The sequence below is a fragment of the Conger conger genome, chromosome 17 (genome assembly GCF_963514075.1).
Source record: "Conger conger chromosome 17, fConCon1.1, whole genome shotgun sequence".
NCBI classification, from domain to species: domain Eukaryota; kingdom Metazoa; phylum Chordata; class Actinopteri; order Anguilliformes; family Congridae; genus Conger; species Conger conger.
This window is the reverse complement of record NC_083776.1, coordinates 13,320,673-13,346,519: the sequence shown is the minus strand read 5'-3', so window position 1 is coordinate 13,346,519 and position 25,847 is coordinate 13,320,673. Positions and strand designations below refer to the sequence as shown.

The following is a 25,847-nucleotide window of genomic DNA, read 5'->3' as shown; positions in this document are numbered from 1 at the left end:
AGCCTCGGCTGTGCTGCTTGTGTAAGAGGTGGGGAAGTGACCACTTCCTGCACTGGGTTTGCATGTAACCATGGTGCTGGGCCATCTGGAGTGCTGCAGCCAAATCTATATTCTGCTAAATGCGCTTCCAATTAAAGCCACAGTGGTGTGTGAACTGAGGTGAGGCGTCACAAGCCACCTTTTCCTACATTCCAGACTTTTATTGCATTTTATTCAGGAAATGCCCATTCCGCCTTCCTCCCCCCCCTCTTCAGACATTAAATGTTTTTGGGGTGACCTGTTATCAGTGTTCAAATACTGCAGAAACCCCTCTCCTGTGATTTTCACCGTTTATGGTCTGAAAATCAGTGTTTCCTGATTAATTATGAGAAATCAAACCCTCGCATTTGCCCGAGCTGTCCATAAACAAAGTGCAGTTGTCATAACCAGAGGCCTGCCCCTCCCCAACCTTTTGTTACTGAGATTTTGCAAGTAGATGGCCTTCTGCTTAACCTGCAGTGCTAGATCTTCTAAGCCTTGTTTTTAGTCAAATTACCGCACGGCCGAAACGCAGCTGCTCACTCACTCCGACTCCCCTGGGCTTGCCCGCATTTTGGCTTGCCTGCTTCCTTAACAAGCTCTGGCAGATTAAAGCTAAGTCCTGCTCATGTGGACTTAGCTGGCTTCGCCAGGGAGATTTCTTTAAGTGAATTTTCTTCAGCTGCAGAGAAAGTCATTCAGCGTCATTGTGTGTTCTTTGATCTGGGTGGGTTCTAGTTTGAAGTTTAAAACGTCACCATTTGAAAATGAGTGGTTGAATGTGCAGATTCTTTTAGACCACTGCCTCCTGACATGAGGCATTTATGGAGAAACCCATACTCTCCACATCTCTGAATGTAGCTGGAATCACATGGGTCATATCATTCCACTTTCATTGTTTTTTCTAATTTTATTTCGTTATTTATATTTGCACACATTTATTCAATAATGTCTTAACTATCACCTTATGACTTCCGCCTTCTGTGAGGCTAGCTTGGTGTGATTTGAGTCGATCAGCGAATCTTTGTTTCTGCATGGCGCCACGGTGCTTCACAGGGCAGTTTAAAGAGATAATCAGAAACAAAAACAACAAAAACTCACTGGAGCCAATCTGGAAATCCTGGAAAATTATTCCCAGACCCAAAAAATGGCGGAACTCCTGGAAGGATGGTGAGCAGAAAATAATGGCTCACACACACACACACACACACACTCACTGGAGACCGCAGAGGCCAGTGTTGAAAAGGCTAGCTTATCCTTACAGATCATCTTAAATCGCAGAAGCTGTTCATTTCACTCTGTTATGGAAGCACAATCGGTAGCTTTGTGGTAGTTTACTTCTGTGCAGAAAAGAGAGACTGTACATTAATTTGTGCAGAGACTGGAAGTAGGCTGTGAGCGTGGTGGTACAGTAGGCTGTGAGCGTGATGGTACTGTAGTCTGTGAGTGTGGTGGTACAGTAGACTGTGAGTGTGGTGGTACAGTAGACTGTGAGTGTGGTGGTACAGTAGGCTGTGAGCGTGGTGGTACAGTAGGCTGTGAGTGTGATGGTACAGTAGGCTGTGAGCGTGGTGGTACAGTAGGCTGTGAGTGTGATGGTACAGTAGGCTGTGAGCGTGATGGTACTGTAGGCTGTGAGCGTGATGGTACAGTAGGCTGTGAGCGTGGTGGTACAGTAGGCTGAGCGTGATGGTACAGTAGGCTGTGAGCGTGATGGTACAGTAGGCTGTGAGCGTGGTGGTACAGTAGGCTGTGAGCGTGGTGGTACAGTAGGCTGTGAGTGTGATGGTACAGTAGGCTGTGAGCGTGGTGGTACAGTAGGCTGTGAGTGTGATGGTACAGTAGGCTGTGAGTGTGATGTACAGTAGGCTGTGAGCGTGATGGTACAGTAGGCTGTGAGCGTGGTGGTACTGTAGGCTGTGAGCGTGATGGTACAGTAGGCTGTGAGTGTGATGGTACAGTAGGCTGTGAGCGTGATGGTACAGTAGGCTGTGAGCGTGGTGGTACAGTAGGCAGCAGTCCATGTTGAGTGCTCTTTCTCACTCTCTTCGTCTTCCCTGTCATTCAGAACCGTGAGCTGCAGATCATGAGGAAGCTGGACCACTGCAACATCGTGCGCCTGCGCTACTTCTTCTACTCCAGCGGAGACAAGGTGAGCGTCCATGGCGGTCCCCAGCACCACGCCCCGAAAAGCCGGATCAACATCGCCGCTAGCAGTCAACCGCTGTGTTCTGTGTCCCTTCCTTGAATATGGGTAGAATGCTGTGTGTAGAGAGGTCCCTCTCTGGTCACAGTCATGGCCAGCATTATGGTTGGGGTAATCTCCATAGTTGTGTCTGATTTGCCTGGCTGTATTCATTTGAACCTGAGCTATTTTAAATGTAACAGTTCTGCAATGTGGATTTAAGGGCCTTACTCAAGGGCCCAATAGCTGAGCAGATCTTATCGTGGCTACACCGGGGCTTGAACCACCAACCTTCTGGATCCCAGTCATGTACCTTAGCCGCTACGCTACAGGGTCGTATACCTTAGCCGCTACGCTACAGGGTCGTGTACCTTAGCCGCTACACTACAGGGTCGTGTACCTTAGCCGCTACGCTACAGGGTTGTGTACCTTAGCCGCTACACTACAGGGTCATGTACCTTAGCCGCTACGCTACAGGGTCATGTACCTTAGCCGCTACGCTACAAGCCGCCACAACATGCTCGTCTGATGTCCCTCTCTTTCCCCTGGGCAGAAGGACGAGGTGTATCTGAACCTGGTGCTGGACTACGTTCCTGAGACGGTGTACCGGGTGGCCAGGCACTACAGCCGGGCTAAACAGACTCTCCCCATGGTCTATGTGAAGGTATGTCTACGCCATGTCCGCAGAGCACGGAGGGCCATATTTCTGCCCTCAACACCACCCTGGGGGCAGACGGTCGTGTCAGAACGTAGTCGCGCCGACATGTCTGCTAATCGAGGAGAAACCTTTCCAATTTTTTTATTTTTAGAGAGCAGCCTCAAGCAGGATACCCGGATTCAAGGCCTTCCTGTTCTTTTTTTCCCCTCTTTTCGCTCAGTAAAATTATATTTTTCAACTCCATCCAGGGGGTTTGGGGAAAGGCGAACTTCACTGAAATGGGTCAACTCTGAGAGGGTAGAACAGAGTTCGCCTCGGTAGTGACATCACAGAAAACACTGCTGCCTGCCCTCAGGGTGCTGTTGAGGGCAAAAAACCTGCATCGAGTGCAGAACGCGAGCTTATCCGCACACAGGGCGACCAGAACCTCAGACAAGCAGAGGGCTGTAATACTACATCAGCTGGTGTGAAACGGGAGCAGTGGCAGTGTCCAACATCTGTCACCTCTAATGGAGGAACATTTGTACCGCAGGACTGGCTTCGACAGCCAGGCAGTCTGTGGGTGAGCGAAGGTGCTGTTTAACCGCCGGCCCTCTTCAGTCACTGCCAAACGGCTAAAGGAATCCTTTTCCGTCTCCCAGAAAAGGAGCCCTATTACAGAGCGTCTTTTATTGCAGATCCCTAATCGGCTGTGCAATTGCAAAATGGCTGCCTGGGCCCCGACAACTTCCCTGTTTCTTTCTTTGAATTTGGGATGACAGGAAATTGACATTAAAATTCTGCTTTTTTTTAGTGTGTCTGTCTTGCGACATCCCTGTTCAGCCCAGGGTGACTTGCAGTCTTGCAAGTTGCCTACATTGAGTTTATTGCGCATTTATGCAGTTCAGAACTCTACTGAAATGTGGCTTTAAGTGCTCAAAGGTAAATTGGCACTGTCCAGCCATGGATTAGAAACTGCAACGTTGGATCTTTTTTGTAAAAATTGCATTCTGCATTTTTAATGAAAAGGATGCTTTGCTCCCTCTAGTGCTCAGAACTGTAAACTGCAACATTTTGTATGATATCAGACTGATTATGCTAATGTATCATTTAATCTTGGTTGAATAATGCAGCTTCAGGATTAACATAAAATCCATGTACATAAAAATCCATGTTTTGTGTACACTTACGCAAGTACATTTAATTAAATTATGATGTGGAAAAGTAATTGGTAAGACAGTATTGTCGGGAAAATGGCTCATGAACCAGTTCTTCAGGGGTGAATCACGAAGAGTGTGCGTGTGTGCGTGTGTGCGTGTGTGCGTGTGTGCGTGTGTGCGTGCGTGCGTGCGTGCGTGCGTGTGTGCGTGTGTGCGTGTGTGCGTGCGTGCGTGTGTGCGTGTGTGCGTGTGTGCCTGTGTGCCTGTGTGCCTGTGTGTGCGTGTGTATGCGTACGTGCGTGTGTATGCGTACGTGCGTACGTGCGTACGTGCGTGTGTGCGTGTGTGCGTACGTGCATGTGTATGTGTGTGCGTATGCCTGATGCGGTTCTGTCTGTCCCAGCTCTACATGTACCAGCTGTTCCGCAGCCTGGCCTACATCCACTCCTTTGGGATCTGCCATCGGGACATCAAGCCTCAGAACCTGCTGCTGGACCCGGAGACGGCTGTCCTCAAGCTCTGTGACTTCGGGAGGTGAGCTCCGGCTCGGGATGGGCTGGAGCCCATCACCGGCACCATGGGAACGTTTCTCACCGAGTCTCGTACAACATAGTGACATGTAGTTGAAAATGGATCATTAAAATGCGTATATAGCCATAGATCAAAGTGATAATGGTACACGCTTTCCACTCGGTATGAAATATGGAGTGCAGCGCAAAAAGGGTGGTGGTGGAGGTAATACTGATGATGTGATGATGATGGAGGTAAGGGTAATTATGGTGGAGGTGAGGATGGAGGTAAGGGTGATTATGGTGGAGGTAATGCTGATGTTGGAGGTTAGAGTGATTATGATGGAGGTAAGGGTGATTATGGTGGAGGTAAGGGTGATGATGATGGAGGTTAGAGTGATTATGGTGGAGGTAATGCTGATGTTGGAGTGTAGAGTGATTATGGTGGAGGTAATGCTGATGTTGGAGGTTAGAGTGATTATGGTGGAGGTAAGGGTGATTATGGTGGAGGTAACGCTGATAATATGATGATGATAGAGGTTAGAGTGATTATGATGGAGGTAAGGGTGATTATGGTGGAGGTAACGCTGATGATGATGGAGGTAAGGGTGATTATGGTGGAGGTAACGCTGATGATGATGGAGGTAAGGGTGATTATGGTGGAGGTAACGCTGATGATGATGGAGGTAAGGGTGATTATGGTGGAGGTAACGCTGATGATGATGGAGGTAAGGGTGATTATGGTGGAGGTAATGCTGATGGTGGAGGTTAGAGTGATTATGATGGAGGTAACGCTGATGATGATGGAGGTAAGGGTGATTTTGGTGGAGGTAACGCTGATGATGATGGAGGTGAGGGTGATTATGGTGGAGGTAATGATAATGGTTATGATGACACTGGTTCTCCCGTATGCAGTGCGAAGCAGCTGGTACGTGGTGAGCCCAACGTGTCCTACATCTGCTCCCGGTACTACAGAGCCCCGGAGCTCATCTTCGGAGCCACTGACTACACCTCCAGTATAGGTACGTCTACAGTGTTAACTACAGTTTTACAAAATTAATATAGACTACACCTCCAGTATAGGTACGTCTACAGTGTTAACTACAGTTTTACAAAATTAATATAGACTACACCTCCAGTATAGGTACGTCTACAGTGTTAACTACAGTTTTACAAAATTAATATAGACTACACCTCCAGTATAGGTACGTCTACAGTGTTAACTACAGTTTTACAAAATTAATATAGACTACACCTCCAGTATAGGTACGTCTACAGTGTTAACTACAGTTTTACAAAATTAATATAGACTACACCTCCAGTATAGGTACATCTACAGTGTTAACTACAGTTTTACAAAATTAATATAGACTACACCTCCAGTATAGGTACATCTACAGTGTTAACTACAGTTTTACAAAATTAATATAGACTACACCTCCAGTATAGGTACGTCTACAGTGTTAACTACAGTTTTACAAAATTAATATAGACTACACCTCCAGTATAGGTACGTCTACAGTGTTAACTACACCTTTACAACATTAATATAGACTACACCTCTAGTATAGGTAGGTGTATAGCTTTAACAACACTTTACCCTGTTTACATCATTAATATTAAGTACACCTTTACAAATATACGAAGTCAATATAGACCCTTTTAATATATACTGTAGACTACACATCCAGTACAGGTATTTATACAGTGTACACCTTTACACATCTACATTAACTACACCTGCAGCGTTACCTACCCCTTTTCAACATTAATATATGTATATATGTCCACAGTTGTCCACAGTCCTAACTGCCATAGCACTTCTACAAAATGCACTAACAGTTTACGTAATATTAAGTACAAGTTAATATTGGTTAGATAGTCGACATAGGAGTTTTAATGAATACCAGACTATTAAGAAACCTGATTAAAATGCTAAAGGTATCCTGTCTTTCGTCTTGTGTAGACGTGTGGTCAGCTGGTTGCGTGCTGGCGGAGCTGTTGCTAGGGCAGCCCATATTTCCTGGTGACAGCGGAGTGGATCAGCTGGTCGAGATCATCAAGGTACGCATCAGCCCAGTGAACACTGTACACAGCTGTGTGTTTCACCGTACGCATCAGCCCAGTGAACACTGTACCCAGCTGTGTGTTTAACCGTACGCATCAGCCCAGTGAACACTGTACACAGCTGTGTGTTTAACCGTACGCATCAGCCCAGTGAACACTGTACACAGCTGTGTGTTTAACTGTACGCATCAGCCCAGTGAACACTGTACACAGCTGTGTGTTTAACCGTACGCATCAGCCCAGTGAACACTGTACCCAGCTGTGTGTTTAACCGTACGCATCAGCCCAGTGAACACTGTACACAGCTGTGTGTTTAACTGTACGCATCAGCCCAGTGAACACTGTACACAGCTGTGTGTTTCACCGTACCCATCAGCCCAGTGAACACTGTACAGAGCTGTGTGTTTAACCGTACGCATCAGCCCAGTGAACACTGTACACAGCTGTGTGTTTAACCGTACGCATCAGCCCAGTGAACACTGTACACAGCTGTGTGTTTAACCGTACACTTCAGGTCTGTGTGTATGGTTTTAATACAGTGAAGTTGTGGGTGCTATGTGCAGTATTCGTAACATAAATATATTATTATCCATAACTCGAGTGCGTACATTGTGGGCAGTCAAAATCGCTGCCCAGATCAGCATGCGGACTACAGAGGTTAAAGGTCATGAGGTTTGAGAGGACAAAAAGGCACAAAGAGGTGATTCAAATAAATGTTTATAAAAGCAGGATCATGAAGTCCTTCCCCTGGAACCATCTGTTTGCCAATGGCAGTGGCATTCTTCCAAATATTGCCTTAAAGGGACATTTAACATAAAGAGGACATTTCTGTTTCCCTTTCTCCTTTTTTTCCCGTCTTCCCTCCATCCCTTTTTTTCCCCCTCTTCCCTCAGGTTTTGGGGACTCCCACGAGGGAACAGATCCGCGAGATGAACCCCAACTACACAGAGTTCAAATTCCCCCAGATTAAGGCCCACCCCTGGACTAAGGTGAGTCAACAGGTACAGAAAACATTTTATTACCTTCAGCTCTCCTGCTCTCCTGCCCTGCTTCGCCTGGCTCCGCCCCGCCCTCAGTCTTACCCAATGGGACCTCATCCATGCCGATCAACAGTCTGAGTCATGATATGCGTTTCAGTGCTGGATCATCTTCATGTACATTATACAGACTACTCTATACAAAAAAGCTTATTTCTTAACATTTTCATCCTGCGTTTAGGTTCATTGTCCTTGTTCCAGCTCACTGTCCCATATTGTCAGTTTTGTTCTGATAATGTGCGTGTGTTATATGGGAGGGGTACAGTGGTGTGACAGTGGAGCCTGTCACACTTATTCTTTCTTTTCCTTCACAAACACTGTGATTGGCCAGCATTATTTAGACAGGGAGTGACATCACATGCTACAGCAGGCTTCAGCGTTGCCTCATGCTGGAGGTTCCCTTCTGTGCTTTGCCTGTGTGCATGTGTGCTTGTCCGTGCGCTTGTATCCGTGTGCGCTTGTCCGTGTGCGTGTGCGTGCATGCGTGTGTGCACATGTGCGTGCGTGTGTGTGCTCGTCTGCTTGTCGTGCTGCCTGCATGTTGCATGTATCCGAGGCCTCTCATCCCAGCAGTCCTGTCCATGGATGCTCCTCCCCACAGAATACAGGAGTGCCCCGCCCGCACTGCTCTCTGTGAGGCTTCCAGCTCCACATCTCTGGACAGGGTCTCTGGGGCAGGCACGTGTTTAACTGCGTGAGACGATCGTCTCTCCTGTGCCCTCTCTTTATCTCTCTCTCTCTCTATCTCTTCTTTTTCACACTCTTTCCTGGTCCTCTCATCTTTTACCCCCTCTCTCCTTCTTTTTCTCAGTCCATCTGTCTTTCTCCCTCTTTCACTCCTTCTCTCTCTCTCCTTCTCTCCCTCTCACTTCCACCTCCTCTCTCTTCCCCCTCTCCCCCCTCTCTCTCCCTCTCTTCCCCCCCCCCTCTCTCTCTCTCTCTTCCCCCCCCCCCCTCTCTCTCTCTCTCTCTCTCTCTCTCTCTCTCTCTCTCTCTCTCTCTCTCTCTCTTTCTCTCTCCCCCTCTCTCGGTGACGGACGTTGTCTCTGTGTGTGCTGCAGGTGTTTCGGCCGCGGACCCCCCCGGAGGCCATCGCTCTGTGCTCCCGGCTGCTGGAGTACACCCCCACCGCGCGCCTCACGCCCCTGGAGGCCTGCGCCCACTCCTTCTTCCACGAGCTGCGCGACCCCAACATCAAACTGCCCAACGGCCGCGAGAAGCCCTCCCTCTTCAACTTCTCCACCCAAGGTGCATGCTCCCACTACACCCTCTCTGTCCCTCTATCCTCTTCCTCTCTGTCTCTATCCTCTCCCTCTCTGTCTCTATATCCTCTCCCTCTCTGTATCTATATCCTCTCCCTCTCTGTCTCTCTATCCTCTCCATCTGTCTCTCTATCCTCTCCCTCTGTCTCTCTATCCTCTCCCTCTCTATCTCTATCTTCTCCCTCTCTGTCTCTCTATTCTCTTCCTCTCCCTCTCTGTCTCTCTATCCTCTTCCTCTCCCTCTCTGTCTCTCTATCCTCTCCGTCTGTCTCTGTCCTCTCCCTCTCTGTTTCTCTATCCTCTATCCTCTCCCTCTCTGTTTCTCTATCCTCTCCCTCTCTGTCTCTCTGTCCTCTTCCTCTCCCTCTCTGTCTCTCTGTCCTCTTCCTCTCCCTCTCTGTCTCTCTATCCTCTCCCTCTCTGTCTCTCTATCCTCTCCCTCTCTGTCTCTATCCTCTCCCTCTCTGTCTCTATCCTCTCCCTCTCTCTTTCCCTCTATCCTCTCCCTCTCTGTCTCTCTATCCTCTCCCTCTCTGTCTCTCTGTCTCTCTATCCTCACCCTCTCGGTCTCTGTCCTCTCCCTCTCTGTCTCTATCCTCTTCCTCTCCCTCTCTGTCTCTATCATCTCCCTCTCTGTCTCTATCCTCTCCCTCTCTGTCTCTATCCTCTCCCTCTCTGTCTCTATCCTCTCCCTCTCTGTCTCTCTATCCTCTCCCTCTCTGTCTCTATCCTCTCCCTCTCTGTCTCTATCCTCTTCCTCTCCCTCTCTCTCTATCCTCTCCCTCTCTGTCTCTATCCTCTCCCTCCTCTCCCTCTCTGTCTCTATCCTCTCCCTCTCTCCCTCTCTATCCTCTTCCTCTCCCTCTCTCCCTCTCTCCCTCTCTATCCTCTCCCTCTCTGTCTCTCCATCCTTTCCCTCCATCTTTCTTCCTCCATCTTACCTGCTCCCTTTCTCATTCCTGCTTTCTCAATTCCCCTTTCAATTGTCTTTCTTGTGTTATGGCTCTCAATTCCACTGGCTTATATACAGCGGCAATTCGCTTTTTCTCCTCACCCCGGCCGGCCTGACCCTTTTCCCTCAAACGCTCCAAACATATTTACTGCATTAGCTCAGGGGTGTCAGTTCGTAGAAGACCAGGATAGATGCAGGTCAGTGCCGCTGGGCTGTGCCAGGGCAGAATGCTGCCCCCTGCTGCTGTGGAGGCTGAACCTCTCCTGTCGTCGCTCCTGTCTCCTCAGAGCTGTCCAGTAACCCCTCGCTGACCTCCATCCTCATCCCCGCCCACGCCCGAAACCAGGCCGGGGTCTCCACCCCCGCCAACGCCTCCGCCACTTCAGGTGAGGTCTCGCTCCCGCCCCCGGTCTCGGGATCCCCCGTCAGATTTCACAGTCTCTGGACTGTTACTGTTGTTGTTGTACACCTCAGTGCCTCTCTTTGTCATGAAGTTAGAAAGAGAATGCGTGCTGTTTTGTGATTGGTCATATATTGCCTGTGATCTGCTTTGGCGAGGCTTTGCTGGGGCGTTGCTGCTTTTTATCGTGCGACTTCCTGTTTTAGTGTGAAACAGGAAGTCGCACAATAGGTAGCAGTAAACAAAGCCATATCTCAGCTCTCTTGATAGACAGTGAAATATCTTGCCTTTATACGTTGCATCACTCCATAAGGAGTCTGCAGTAAGTGATAACGGCAGAATGTCAGCAGAGGTCTTTGCATTTACCTTTTCTTCCTCCCCGATTCCAGATTCCAACATCGGAGATTGCGTTCAGACCACCAACACTGCCTCTGCCTCCGCCTCCAACACCTGAACGTCCCGCCCACGCCCAGCCGACCCTCCAACCGCCACCCCCACCTATCCAGGGCCCCGCCCTCCCTGCTGCTTCTAGCCACACCCATTTCCTGGGAAAAAACCAGGAATTAACAGAACTGACTGATTCCCCTTTCGTCTGCTATATGTGATTTCTTTTTTTTTTGCTCTCAAATTAAATGACAGTAATGGGTATGCTATCTGCATACAAGTATACGTGCATACTGAAGTATACGGTAATATGCTGAGAATATTTTATTTTTCCCTTGACAATCATTTTAATAGTTTTAAGCATGATTGTAGGGCTTTCCTTCTTCCATCCAGTACTGCTCTCTCAGTGTAGGAAGTGGTCCGTGGTCCACCCCATAGCCACTGGTGCCGCTCCCCGGTTCTTGTGCACTGACCCTGGGCCAGTCGACAGGCTGCTCTCCTGGTCCTCCGCTAGTGCATGGCTTGAGTTTGATTCGGAGATCAGAGGAGAGTTCACCACCAGTGTTGTTCATTGGCTCATTTAAAAAAAGTGCACATTTTAAGACTTCAAAGCTTAAGACTTCAATAATTATTTGAGAGGTGTATGACTGTTTTTGGCGTTGAAAGAACATCACATTGTACCATTCAGTGGTATACATAGATGTTTTTTTTCTAAACTACGTATTTAAAAGCACCCAGTACAGAGGAAGGGACTCTGTAAAGTCACATCAACCTTTTTTCCTTTTTTTATGAATAGCGAGCAGTTATTTTATTATATTTTAGGGTGGGGGTGGTGTTTGGGAGACCCGGAGCTAATAATTGTGCCATTTATCTACATCTGTGTATTTATGTGTGTATGTATGTATATATGTGTGTGTATATATACGTGCACACATGCGTACAGTTTCTATATTACTTTGCATCATGTAAAATATAAATATATATATCAAATGTCAGAAGGTTAAATAGTGCAGCGGCAATATTTGCTGCTGCTTAAAGGCGTCGAGGGTGAGTTCCGGAGTGTTCTCTGGATCGTCATCTTTCTAGCGACGATGTTGTGTTTTTACATTAATCCCCGTTTTATTTTGAATTTTAATTTTTTTTAGTCAACTGCATAGAATTTAAATGAATATTTTACATCTGCTTTTAGCCTTCTTATTTATGACCTTAATGTGACTTAGAAGCGGAGCGGGCGGGTGTGTTTGTGTTTGTCGGCAGTCGGTGGGTGTGCTGGACTGGAGGGGTGCTCAGCACTCACTCACTGTGGCCCCTGCAGTCTCTCACCCCCGAGACTGCCCCGTTCCAGTGGTTTTCATAGCACGTGGACTGGAGAGGGGTGTAAATAAGAAGGTATGTGTGTAGTTTTTGTGCGGGGGTTGTTTCCGTGGCCTTGGCCTTGGTCCGCCTGGTTCGAGCCCCTCTTCAGAGGCTCTCCGCTCCCCGGTTTCTGAAGGACGCAAATCCGGAAAGATCTTCTCCCGAAACCGGGAGGGAACGCGGAAAGACCCGCGGCCCAGGGGAGGGCCTTCCTCCGGATTACGGATCTGTGTCTACGGCCGGGCCTCCTGGAGGAGGAGGCTGACATCAGAAAAACTCCCATGCTCGTTTTGGACTGAAAAACCTTTGAAAATGCATGAAAGCTGGTGCTGCCCCTGCTGGATAACGCTCCGCTGGGACAGCCTCTGCGTTGGCAGGGTGTAGCTTCACAGGAACACTGGTGTCTCACGGAACGATGTGACACCCCAACACCCCTCGGCCCTCTTCACCAAACCCGTCTGTCTGAAATTGCACTCGTTTTTTGGGTTTTTTTTTTTGCTAGAGTTGCTCCCTGGTTGATTGTGTACAGTTCTGGAGCTGTGACTAATGTGTACTGTCGCCATGTCACTGGCTGTGACTGCATGAAGCCCCAGTTACACTGAGAAAGCAAACCACCGGAACCAGGTTTAGCTGGTCGCCACACCGGAGAACTGATGTCCGTTCTGCTCTAGTGATTCCTCTCCAGTGGTCACGTCTGTGTGTTGAACGGCACTGATTGGTTTGCCGTATTTCGCCGTCGGAACGCTGCCATTTCATGCCATCGATCAAGGTCTCTTACAGTTGCCATTCTGGTGCGACTAACTTAATTTGTTGACGTGAGCAGTTTATGCATTTTGATTGCTGCAGTCGCTGTACTGTACTGTACTGTCATTCGCACAGTGTCTGTCGCAGAAGTTGTTAATGGAGAGGAAAGCGCTGTCACGATCTGCCATGATTACCGTTACGGTTTCTGTTCATTTCAACCTTTACTTCATTGTTTTGACATTGCGCAGAAGCATTAGCCTGAAGGACTGTATTGTGCTTCCTACTGGCAGTGGGAAATTCTGTTTAAGCCACTAATGAAGGAATATGTCTGTTCATCACTGTTCACCCCCCCCCCCCCCATCTCCAAGTCAACTGCATTGTAGTACACCCACCTGTCTTCAGAACAATCTGCCGACATGTCTTACTATGGAATGAGAGAAAACACTAAAAAGAAAAATGTGTATATAGTTGCTCCTCACCAAATTCTGGCTTGTACTTATTTCTTTTTTTCTTTTTTTTTTGTGTATGGTATGTAAATATGTGGACCCAAGAACTGTTAATGAGCAAAAATGAAAACAAAACCATGAAAAAAATATATGAAAAAATCCAGGGCAAATATAATTGTTTATTCTCAAATGTAGATTAGCATTTTTTTCAGCCGTATAGTTCAGTCTTGACTGTACAGTAGGTACCAGCTATATTATTGTAACAATAAGTAGTTATGTATAGTGTATCTATAGTTTGGAGTGCCTTTGCTGCCATTTGTTCAATCTCCCGTCTCCCCACCAAGAGCCATGATACAACCCAGTCACAACCCACCTCTTCAAATGCACCACTTCCACATTTCACACTAGTTTTTGTCAAAACCTTTCTACACACCACCTTTCTTTTGCACCCATTTGTGTAGGAATTTGTAAAATTATTGAACTGTCACCCAGGCTGGACTACGTCTAGTGTCTCTTCGTTAGAGAACTGTCATTATCAGTACTGGGCTGCAATGGAACACTCTTTCTCTTGTTCTCTCACTCGCTCTCTCTCTCTCTTCCTTTCTCCTGCTCGCTGTCTGAAGTGTGGAATGTCACTTATGTATGTGGTGTTTTTACTTGAAGTTGATTCCTGCCCCTTACCAAAGTGAGTGGAGACACGGTGATCCGGGGGTTGAGTGTGAGGCTAAGTCCGAGCCTTGTGTTCTGCACCAGGGACACACTCTAATTTAACTTAACTCAAGGGGACAAATGTCATATAGCCCACACCACTCCATATATATTTGCTTGTAATATTTGCATTCATAAATGCATTCATGTGATCATTTCTCATGACAAAAACTTTAAGAGTAAATATATATAAATATATATAAACATCGAAATGTAATTTAAAAAATGTTTGTATACAGACTATCACATACACGTGAGGAAACGCTGTCTTGATTCAAAAGAAAAATAATATAACAAAAACAGCCTGTACATCATTACAACTACTTGAATGCCTTTGTTTGTAACTGACCTTTTTATTTTATTTTAAATATAAACTTTTTCCTGTGAGAGTATGCTAAATGTTCCCACTCCCTGTACATATGCCCTCTTTGTTCCTCTGTGTGAGTTGGTTCAAAGAAACAGTTACCTGGCACTGTAATTTGCATTAAATAAATAGTAGATTAGCCTGAAAATAAACAATCGGTCTCATCTCTTGTCTGTTCGAAAGATATATTCTGCTGTGTTTTTGGTGTCTTCTGGATAAATGGATTATACATGGGGTGGGGAGGGTACTTCAATGAGAATACAGTAATATGCAGTACTTTGATGAAACACCGTTTTGAACCCAACAGCCATCCATCACTCTAGGGGTTAATACGCGTCAGATTTGTTTCCTATCATTCGCTGCGTTTAGCATGGGTAAATGTCGCCGAATTGTTTTCCTATATGTCAAATGATGATCATATGTGCACATTTAACCCTGGATAAACAATACAGCAAGTCATTATTTTACTGTCCTACGGTGAATTTAGAATTTACGGAAATATAGGCTAGTTGCTTAATCAATGTTTTATATCAATACCTTTCAATAGACTTGTATACAGCAAATAACTGCTCCTACTGTGACGCATATCAACAAAGTTAGTTAAACACTGTTAAAGTCTTGATTTGTGTTGAGTTTAGTTTTTCTTCCTGTCGAATCAATGAATTAACCACATTTTCCAAAAACGCTTGGCCACAATTTTGATGAATTGAATTACCAATAGCAATTACACAATCAGTGCAATTAAATGAATATGATAAAAACAATAGTTACTCATTGTCGTAAAAAAATACATTTTTCACGCATTACACACTCTTTCCATGTTTAGGTGTCTTGTGAAAGTATGCAGCCCACCCTAGCCGGCAGCAGAGGCGGAAATATTCCGAATGAGTCGTTCCAGATTTGACGGGTGGGCGGACGATATTGTTTACGATTAGCTCCAGGAAGTGGTCTCTGAGGGGCGTGTGGTTTCTCTGGAACAATGTTGTTTGCGCGTGCAAGAGACACCCGAATGAATCAACTGGTGGACGGCATTGAGTTCAAACTGTGCTACGTCCTGGATGCTGTTGGCCTCCTTTCAGTCTCACACCACGGTATAATGACCACACGCGTGCTGTCAGACAAGCTTCGCAGAAACTTGAAAGAAAATGGTGCTAAACCAAACCACAAGTTTTCTTTCTGGCCTGGACAGAAAGTCTCACAAGCTATAAGCATGCCCTCACAGCTGCCAGATCTTCATATTTTTCTACCCCAGGTAGAAACGTAAAAACAATCCCAGATACCTGTTCCACACTGTCGCCAGTCGAACAGAGCCATGCATCTGCTGACCCAATTTAGGTTCCCACCTCAGTCCTGTACAAATCCTGGACACATACGTAGCTGGCAAACTGAGTAAACCGGACTGTCAAGGGTGCTCTCGAGGGTTGTGAGCCTGAAGGAATGTGGTGCGCAACTACCTTGTGCTTGGTGCCAATTCCTCTTTCATTACAAAAATAAAGAGTTTAATTCGTGAAGGTTAATAACGTCTCAGCACCATTTGTTACATTACATTTAGGAACGAACACTGGATACGCTGTCTACATTAAGCAATACTAATGTATGCAACACTAGAAAATACTTAAATTCCGGTACATTTAGTTTAATTATTTTTTCCAGGACAGACAACACAAATCCGGGGCTGTCCCGGAGAATCCAGGACGAGTGACAACCCTGGACCCAACCTGGATCCAAATGAACGATCTAACTCAGGCTCTCGAACCTCTTGTTCCTTTCAAAGATTTTAGGAAAAGCAGTAACAAAGCAATTCTGCTCCTTTCTACAATCCAATAGCACTCTGAAAGCTCTTCTCAATGCTTAATGATCTCTCCTCTGACGATGGCTATATCTCCTTACTTGTGCTTCTAGACCTAAGTGCAGCCTTTGATACCATCGATAATCTTATTCTCATAGACAGACTCGAAAACCTTGTTGGCCTAAGTGAGGGGTGTCCAATCGTATCTAGACAGGGCCGGTGTGTCTGCAGGTTGTTGTTTTAGCACAGGACTAAGACAGCTGATTCTACTCAAGGTCTTGATTAAAGTGGACATGCCCTCTCCTGGTTCAGGTCCTATCTATCAGACTTACATCAATTTGTTTCTCAAACAGAGCCTGCCTCAAAAAAAAACGTACAACAGTGCTACTCAACTTCAGGTCCTGCAGGTATTTGCTCCTACCTTGCAATACACCTCCTGATTTCACTAATTATTTTACCTGCTTGGTTCATATAAAAAAACAATTAGTGAAATCAAGTGGCGTACCGCACGGTTGAGGCAATGCCAGCAGACACTGCGGCCCGCAGGAGTTAGGAGTTAAGTTGCGCTGTCCGAATGAATGCCCTCTCGGATACACCACTAGAGGTCGGTGTACTCCACAAATCATGGTACCAGATTGTGTACGGAATTTTTTTCGCCGAATAAAAGGTTCGTTCGCTAAATAATACGTTTGTGATATCCACAGCATATTACTGCCGCTTTAATTGCACATTCAATGTGGTATTCTCAAACTGTGGCGGCTATTACATTCAGTCAAAATGTTTAAATTAAATGAAAACTGGACCTTATAAATCAAGTAGTGCGATGTATTCTGTTGACCGATAACCGTGTAGTATTTGGTGATTACTCTGGCCAGAATTGGGCGGGGCGAGTCCAGTCTTCATTATTTATTATTACGCGGACAAAAACATGCCACTGACACAAGTCATGCTGGCTTATGCCCACTGCGCTGATGTAGCCACGACGGTAAGTAGCCTGCTGATGATGCAGTTTCCGCTGATCGACTTTTAAGTCACTTTTAGTGCAGAGTTCAGATTTGACTTTTGCATGACTTCACATCGGCCACTTCTAAAGGCTTCTGAGATGCTTTATGAATGGATTCTTCTTTAGGCTTATTTTGGAGTCACGCCGCGCTGACATGAAGGGTTTTAAGATGTTTCTAGGCCATATTCATAAATTGCACGGTCCATTGAATAGATTTATTCTGTATTGATATAGTGCCACAGCATAGCTACATATATAAGTAATAATTAATCTTGCATTGATATTGCGACATAAATAGTTTAGAGAACAAAGGTTTGACACGTCTCACAATTTGCGTCTGTAGTCTATTCTAGTGGCAGGTTTGAATTATGTGCGTAATTTTGAAGAAAACATGATAAATCACAGAAATGATCTGAAAAAATATGGCTGAATAACTGTTGTTTGTTTACTCATCGGTGTAATTGGGTGCGCCAACGTATTATGCTGAAAAGAGTGTTTGCATTTCCCCCCGTGGTGCAAATTAGTGGCGTCATTTTGTAACGGTAATCTATAGTCGGACAGTTCCATCGTCTCACTCTTGTTAAAATATCACTCTTCTCCATAGGCCTAGATTTTTTTTTAAGCATGTCCTCAGCTTTCTGTACGTATTCATGCCTATATAGGCCTACTCTCTTTGTTTATGATGTACTTTATAAATCCTGAAGTTCAAATAACTGTCTCATTCAGTTTATTTTCTCAATTAATTTGTATGAGAAAAAAAGATTGATTCTTCTACAGGTATCAATTGAAAAATCCTCTCTTAGATTTGAACCCTGATAGGAGTGCATGGTGCAGCATTGTTTGTGGCTGTCAAGGTAGGTTCCAGGAAGACAGACATCAGACAAATGCAACATTTTTACAAAGGAAGTGGTTTCTTTATGGTTTATTCAATTTGTCTGCAAATCATATGTGAGAAAATATGCATTCACCGAGCAAAAACAGTACGATGAAAGTACAATGTCTGTTTCCTTTGTTGCCAAACTGTTCTCTCCTGAGTGTTGCACCAACGTATCATGCACGGTATTTTCCCCAGTGGTTGAAAATTATTATCGTAGGAGGGTGAGAATTGTAATTTTTTTAAATGTTTTTTTGGGGGGTTTTCAATGATTGTTGTACATTCTGAGAAACACAGAGAAAGCCCTTATATCCTGCAGCCTGGTTATTTGAAAACATGAGTGATCCAGGATTACATATTTGTCTCAACAGCTGTTCCGAATTGGAGTGATATGAACCTGCTTTCCTCTGCAAATTAAGATGGTGGATGCAGCCTTGCCCTGGTGCCTGCAACTTTTTGTGTCCTTGACGATGGTTGCTATGCTACCACCAGGTGCTTTTATTAATGTTTAATTGACATATTCCACAACCATATTACCAGTGTCCTCATCATAAAAAGTACAACATGTTCCAGTGGCTGCTCACCAGGGACAGGGCCATTCTTGGTCTTGGCTCCACCTGCATCAGGATAATAATAATAATAATAATAATAATAATCCATGCCAATCTCATCCTGTGTATCTTCCCCTAACACTTCCCCAACACACGTTTTACAAGTACATAACCCTCAGCTGCTTCTTTACATTTAAATGTAACAATACGTAAAGAATTCAAACACAACACAAATGATTACGACGACCTGTATTGTGTTAAGAAGTTTGAGGAAAGACTTATGAAAGAACTTATACTTGTGTATTCAACAATCTTAATTAAGCAAGAGATTGGCAGTAGCAAAAACCAGAATACACAGGAGTCCCCTGGACTGAGACTGAGATTGAGAGCCACTGCACTGAATTACTGAATAGTAATTTAAATTGCACAAAGGTGGCTGAGGGAAACCTCTTCTATGGCAGTGCTACTCGACTCTACATCCCCTCAGTGTCTGCATGTTTCTCAGTTCAGCTGTGCTCTACAGCACCTGATTTCACCCAGGAACTTATAACCTGAACCAAGGAAGTAAAATAATTGTGGTGTAGTGCATTGTTGGTGCAAATACCTGCAGACACACGGCCCGCAGGATGTGGAGTTGAGTAGAACTGTTCTGTGGTAACGAAGCCCTTGCAGAGAGTTTGAGGTCTGATCCGAAGCTACGTTCTTGCTCCACCCCTCCTGCCTCTTATAAGACAGGGGCGTCAAACTCCAGTCCAGGAGGTCTGCTGGTTTTTGCTGTGTTTCAGCATGAGAGACACATTTCTAAGTCTTTCATTGGCTAAAGACCATTGGCAAACACCTTCTCAAGGCCTTAATTGGCTGCTGATTGAAAGGAAACCACAAACAGCTGTGGACACTGTGGCCCTCCAGGACTGGAGTTTGACACTGAGAGCTGATTTAAGAGGTGACAAAAGGAAGTGAAGATTGGGGAAATTGAGAACATGAATGAGGCAAATGGAATTTCCCGACACACGTCAGTTACAGATGTAGCATATGTGTAGCAGATGGGGAGAGGTGGATCTACAGGTCGATCATTTGAACGTCACACATTCTTGAATAATACTTCAGGCTGTGCTGATGTGTGCTTGCTCAAGAAAAGTTTGGGATCCTCCTAACTTCTGGCTTCTAAGGCAGTGGGCCTCACTCCTGGTCTTGGTGTGCTTGCTTTTTATTTTGTTACTCATCACTTAATTGATCAATTAAAGCAGTTAATTACACAGTTAACTCACCTCACCTGCTTTCTTGTGTCTGAATTGGGTGCTAATATTAAGGCAAAACAAGAAACGGCACACCCTGCGGCTATCCTGGACCAGGAGTGAGGACCACTGTTCTAGGGGCTCATTCCAATCACTCTTCTTTTTTTCTTTTCCTTGCTCATTTTTAGAAAAAGGATAGAAAAAGAAGTGAAAATGGTGCAAATCTTCCTCTTGGAGAATCTTTTTATTTAAAACATTTCGGCATCTATGACCTTCACGATAAAGGCCACGATGGCTGAAATGTCATGTCATAAGTCATAAAAATATTTTCTGTATTGCGCTACTAAGAGCAAGTGTGCCGTGTTCGGCACCTGATGTGTTTGTGGACGGCGGTTGTTCCAGGTGTGCCCGGAAAGGTCACAGCCCCCCGGAACGTCCAGGCCATGGTGAACCTCCCCTTCACGCTGGGCTGTAACCTGACCAAGCGGGGCGGGGACAGCCTGAAGCAGGTGCAGTGGGTGAGCGGGCAGAACGCCACCCTGCTCACGCACACCCCGGGCCAGCCGGCCAGCGTGGCGGACCACAGCGTGGAGCTGGCTGCCACGCGCCGCCACACCAGCGCCATCACCATCAAACGGGTGGGCCACAAAGACGAGGGCTGCTTCCGCTGCGTCTTCCACCTGGAGCCCCGCGGCTCGCAGGAGGGCCAGATCTGCCTGGCTGTCACGGGTGAGCCGGGCGCGTACGGTGGCCTGCAGGCTCCAAACCAGTTACGAATGCGTTGTCGTACTGGATATTGTATGTGTACAAGGACTTGAGGGAGGCTTATTCAGTTTAAAGTCAGTGTGGTAAATAAATTCAATTCGTGGGCTAGAAATGTCCATGATGTTCTGCGCGTATTGTTTAATTGAGTGTCACAAATTTTAGTTTATTATTTAACTAATTGGGTTGAAACCATAGTGATGTGCATAAACGTTTGAAGGCTTTCAGCACAGGGTAAACGCGTTTCTCGCTTTACTCAACAGAAGCTAGCCAAAACAGCATTACTAGGAAATGGAACTTAAAAACAAGAAATGTATGAAAAAGCCACAGCTTTTGGCTTTAATTTCTAAGAAATGAGTGGGCATTTGGCATTAGTACTGCACACACGCCTTTAGATTTAAATCAACTGAGAGTGACAATTATGAGTTTTGGTATAAGTATGGTTGGCACATTATATTCCATTATAGTCATTTGGCTTTTATCCAGAGCGGAGTGCAATGAAGTGCATATCATAGCCAGGGACAAGTGCACTGAAAACCCTAGAGGGAAGTACGGTTCCAAGTGCTAGAGCGATCACATGGATTAAAAACTTGAACCCTTGTAGAATAATCAGATAAACAGTAGATTGGATTCGCCCATCTCTCTGCGCTTGTAACACGCTGTAAATCTGGCTGTGGGGTTGCAGCGAAGGCGGTTGCGGAGGGGAACAAGACCGCGGTGAGTGGGCAGTCTGCCGTGCTGTCCTGCTCTTACGGTCTGCCCCAGCGCGTCCTGCAGGTGCTCTGGCGGAAGGTTCTGGGGCGGGGCGAGGCCCGCGACGTGGCCTCGTACGCGCAGCAGGGGAACCCGGTGATCGAGGAGCCCCTCCGCGACCGCGCCTTCCTCAGCCGCACCCTGGACCGGACCCGGCTGCACCTCAGCCCCGTGAGGACGGAGGACGAGGGCTGCTACACCTGCGAGTTCCAGTCTGTCTCCGAGGGAAGCCAGAGCGCCGTGGCCTGCGTCACGGTCTACGGTAGGCCAGGCCCTCAACGCTCAGCGCGTGTAGTCACGGTCTACAGTAGGCCAGGCCCTCAACGCTCAGCGCGTGTAGTCAAGGTCTACGGTAGACCATGCTCTCATGCTGCAGCGTGTGTAGTCACAGTCTATGGTAGACCACGCTCTCATCATGCTGTGCGTGTAGTCACGGTCTACGGTAGGCCAGGCCCTCAACGCTCAGCGCGTGTAGTCACGGTCTACGGTAGACCATGCTCTCATGCTGCAGCGTGTGTAGTCACAGTCTATGGTAGACCACGCTCTCATCATGCTGTGCGTGTAGTCACGGTCTACGGTAGGCCAGGCCCTCAACGCTCAGCGCGTGTAGTCACGGTCTACAGTAGACCAGGCCCTCAACGCTCAACGCATGTAGTCACGGTCTACAGTAGGCCAGGCCCTCAACGCTCAGCGCGTGTAGTCACGGTCTATGGTAGGCCAGGCCCTCAACGCTCAGCGCATGTAGTCACGGTCTACAGTAGGCCAGGCCCTCAACGCTCAGCGCGTGTAGTCACGGTCTATGGTAGGCCAGGCCCTCAACGCGCAGCACGTGTAGTCACGGTCTACGGTAGACCATGCTCTCATGCTGCAGCATGTGTAGTCACGGTCTACGGTAGACCACTCTCATGCTGCAGTGCGTGTAGTCACGGTCTACGGTAGACCACTCTCATGCTGCAGGGTGTGTAGTCACAGCAAAGTTGTTCACTTGGATTGCTTCAGTAAAGCAGCTATGTACATGCATACAAAATGTAAGCTGTGAAAGGTACTCTGGATGAGAGTGTCATATTCCTTTAATATACAGTAATTGTCCATTTTTTTAACAATGATAACTAGCCAACAACATTATTTTTAAAACTCTATTTATGTTTAGCTTTCCTCAGTAGCGTACTGCACATGGCAAACTGCTTCTTTAGCTCCTCAGGCTAATGCTAATTCTCTCCTTTGCACTGTACTTGGCTGAAACGGCAAATATTATGGCGGTGCCTAAGCCAGCACGCAGGGCTAACAGAGCCGGGCTTTGAGACAGGGAACTGCTGGGGGAGAAGCGATTAATTCAGGCTGCTGCCCACAGCCTGACATGTCCCTGCCCCGGGAACAGTGGCTCTCTCTGTGCCTGCCTCCCCACTGTGATCCCGGCTGAACAGCTGAACTTTTGTCTGTGCGAAATGCCCCCGGTTCCTGCCGAGACCAGAGAGGATGTGCCAGATACTGTTTGTTTCTGTTTTTTGCGTCACTCGGACTGCAGTCGCGCTCGCGTGATGTAGGGAGGCGACTCGCCGACCACGGCTGCCGAGCAACTACACCCCTCGCCTTCCCCATCCCTATTGTTTGTGGCCACATTTTTGAAACGGTTCTTAACTGGTCATTCTTGACTTAACCGAATTTTGCTGTGTAGTTGCTCAACATTACTGTAAGCTTAAAGTCGTAGTTATTGTTGTGGAGCCGCACTCAAATTCCAGTCTGTGTGATTTCGCGTAATTCGCACAATGAGCCAGTGCAAAGCACCATGATTATGGAACTGCCACAGCTTTTGCAAACTTGCCTAATTATTTTGTTTCCTTTGAGTATAAATGACGTTCTGTTCCACGTTCTGAGCCAAATACACTTGAATGTGTCCAGTGAGGACGGCATATAGGCATATATTAACACATATTGCAATAAGTAGTTTGTTCACAAGTGTACAGAGTAGCATTTTGGATTTGTGATGGCAGGTCAATTTTGTTGACATATGGAAATATGCGACAGAGGCCATTCCTTGCCAGCTGATATGGGACTGCTGCCAATCCTGGTGTAAAGCTATGACCAGCTATGACCAGCATGAAAATACCAGCTTCCAGCTGTTTCAAAACATAGCTTGAACTGGTCAAACCATGTTGAGTATGGAGCTGGTCATGGCTGGTCAACCAGCTACCACCTTTTCCAAAACCTAGCTTGAGCTGTTTTTTTTTTCAGGGAACACTAAACTCCAGCCCTTCTTATGCTGCCTCTGTCCCCAGTTCTGCCCCGACCCCAGATCAGCTACAGAACTACACCGCAGGGGGCGATCGAGGCAAACTGCACGGCGCAGGCCCGACCCCCTGTGGAGATCGTCTGGAACGTGGAGGGGGACAACAGGACCCTGGGCCCGCCCGTGCCCACCTCCTACGAGCAGCCGGACGGGACCACGCTGGTCGTCAGCACCCTGGTCCTGCAGACCAGTATCCTCAACGACAAGTCCGTCAAGTGCCTGGTCCACCACCGCGGGCTGGAGGCGCCCCTGTCCGTCTCCCTGAACACCAAGCGTGAGCAACGCGCTTCGGCCCCACGCCATCAGTCCGCCGAGATGTAGCAACCAACCCGCAGTCAAGTATTTGGCCACACTTTACAATGAGATTCATGAATTGGCATTAACTATTGTGGTTGTTAACGTGAATTAATGACGGACAAATGCATTAATTAAGCATGAAATTAGCTTTCCATTAGTTAATGAATTTGTTAACAACTAACTAATGTTTGTTACATGAATATTTATACATTAGCAAACCATAGGATGAACTTGTAATTAGTGAACCATTAACAAATACACTAACTGACTGTTTCATTCCAATGTTAATTGGCAATAACTAATGTAGTTGTTAACAAGAATTAGTGATGTGATTAATATATTACCCAGAGCTGTACAGATTACCTTCTCAGTGGTAGTTGTTTAACAACTACATCCGTTCATGCCAATTCATGGAACCTTATTGTGAAGTGTTACCAAATATTTAATTCAGTTGTTGGTATTCTCTTGAATGTACTCCATAAAGAGCTCATTCTAAGCTCTGTGCCAATATACCGTATTAAATTGTCAGCAGGCATGACTGACTGCTATTTTAACTGCAATTGTATATGTTGATTCAAAATGTAAAAAACATTGTTTAAACAGCATTGTAAGTGAGATAAGCAAAGTGTCTGTGTCTTTTTAGTCTACTTGTGTTGAGAATGCATTGTTGTTCAGTTGACCAGCTGCTGTGTGCGTTTGTGTTTCAGTGGGAACGGCCCTGGCTGTCCTTATCTCAGTGACCGGTGCGGCCATTTTGGTCGTTGTGTGTATGTGTATCTGCCTCTTCAAGTGTTTCCGCAAGGGCGCTGAGTAGTGAGTATCTACATCATTGCCGGTGTCTGTCACCTTTCAATGTTTACAGTTGCATCGGTCTCCTCGCGTTTAATATGGTGTGTGTTTATGAAGTCTTCCTCAAATTTGGTTCAGTGCTGTGGTTAAGCTTCAGGGTTTCTTATCACAAGACCTAGTGGGCGAGGATGCCTTCATTTACTCAGCAGATTTTTCTATTTTTCTTTCTCTCTTTCTCTGATTGTTCTTACTGCAGATTGACCAGGGGAAACATCTGGCAGTTCAGTGGAAAAACCTGGAGTTTTTCCAGTCTTGTTGACTGCGATGACCTAAGACTCCCAGATGGACAACAACTATGTGGAGATCATAAATTAAACAAACAGATGCACTTTGATTACGGCAGTTGAAAGATTATCAGTGGTAAAAAAAGCCTTTTCTCCATCAATATGAATCAATGTTCTACTGACTATTATAGTCATATATCACTATTATGTGAGGTTATAACTAGTTCTGAAAATCATTAATATGATGATTTACACTACATTTTACCATAAGTTGGTTATTATTAGCATGACTAGGACAAGACCAAAAAAAAGCTTAATTTATTGTTTTATCATTGTTTATAGCTTTTATTTTTCTGAGAAATTCAATCTCGTAGGATGCAGTAACGTCCTCATGTCCTGCTGGTGAAGCTGCTGTCATGGCCACGTGGGACTGTCTCCTTGTGATTTCACCATGGGATTAAGCCTCATGATGCACCACTCATGATGCACCACAAATGTGGTGGATGTTATGTGGTCGAACAGTACTATTGTTGAGCCAAACATTATGAAAATGGTTTACTATAACATATTCTTTGACCACATATGATATCGAATGTCTTACAGCAGGGATTTGTCTTCATCCTGAATTCAGCAAACAAGTCAGATTTCAGATCCAAGAAACCGGGCAAACTGTGTAATAAGCTTCTTCAGCTCTGAATTAAGACCAGCACACCCCATCGCTCTCCAGGACCCGGGATGGGATGCCTGTTTTTCAGAGTGAACATCCTTTTCAATACACTTCTCTCAGACAGGACAGTGTTTTCTGATTTCTGTTGTAGGGTGAAAATAAACATGCAAGGCCTAGTACTACTGAGATGAACCCCTCATTTTCCACTGAGGTCAACTCTAATTTTGGAGTTCTGTGGCCTGCGTGCATCACTTTGCTCTGAAGCCCAGCCACTGTGTAGAGCCATTTTTATGGAATAAGTTAAATCTAATAAAATATTGAGTTTAA

At 46.0% G+C, this 25,847-nt stretch overlaps 2 protein-coding genes across 6 annotated transcripts in view; both read left to right on the top strand.

Moving 5' to 3' along the window:
- Nucleotides 1-14,384, top strand: part of LOC133116391 (glycogen synthase kinase-3 beta) — a 28,965-nt gene extending 14,581 nt beyond the window's left edge. The window contains exons 3-11 of one of the 2 annotated variants that reach the window (XM_061225878.1): nt 2,087-2,170; nt 2,757-2,867; nt 4,404-4,534; nt 5,425-5,531; nt 6,476-6,573; nt 7,470-7,565; nt 8,675-8,861; nt 10,115-10,213; nt 10,617-14,384. In XM_061225878.1, coding sequence (XP_061081862.1) covers nt 2,087-2,170; nt 2,757-2,867; nt 4,404-4,534; nt 5,425-5,531; nt 6,476-6,573; nt 7,470-7,565; nt 8,675-8,861; nt 10,115-10,213; nt 10,617-10,681 — 978 coding nt within the window. In that variant the 3' untranslated portion in view covers nt 10,682-14,384. Of the gene's footprint in view, nt 1-2,086; nt 2,171-2,756; nt 2,868-4,403; nt 4,535-5,424; nt 5,532-6,475; nt 6,574-7,469; nt 7,578-8,674; nt 8,862-10,114; nt 10,214-10,616 lie in introns of both variants that reach the window. The other variant, XM_061225876.1, reaches the window with a different exon arrangement.
- Nucleotides 14,385-16,551: 2,167 nt separating this feature from the next.
- On the top strand, nt 16,552-25,847 carry LOC133116392 (OX-2 membrane glycoprotein-like). 4 transcript variants are annotated; one of them, XM_061225881.1, is made up of 7 exons: nt 16,552-16,685; nt 18,267-18,387; nt 20,084-20,410; nt 21,129-21,458; nt 23,473-23,757; nt 24,488-24,593; nt 24,826-25,847. In XM_061225881.1, coding segments are annotated over exons 2-7 (1,122 nt in total). In that variant the 5' UTR covers nt 16,552-16,685; nt 18,267-18,314; the 3' UTR covers nt 24,827-25,847. The 4 variants fall into 4 exon arrangements, with proteins under 4 accessions (XP_061081865.1, XP_061081864.1, XP_061081863.1 ...); XM_061225880.1 differs by lacking the exon at nt 16,552-16,685 and adding an exon at nt 16,839-17,003; XM_061225879.1 differs by lacking the exons at nt 16,552-16,685; nt 18,267-18,387 and adding an exon at nt 18,424-19,389.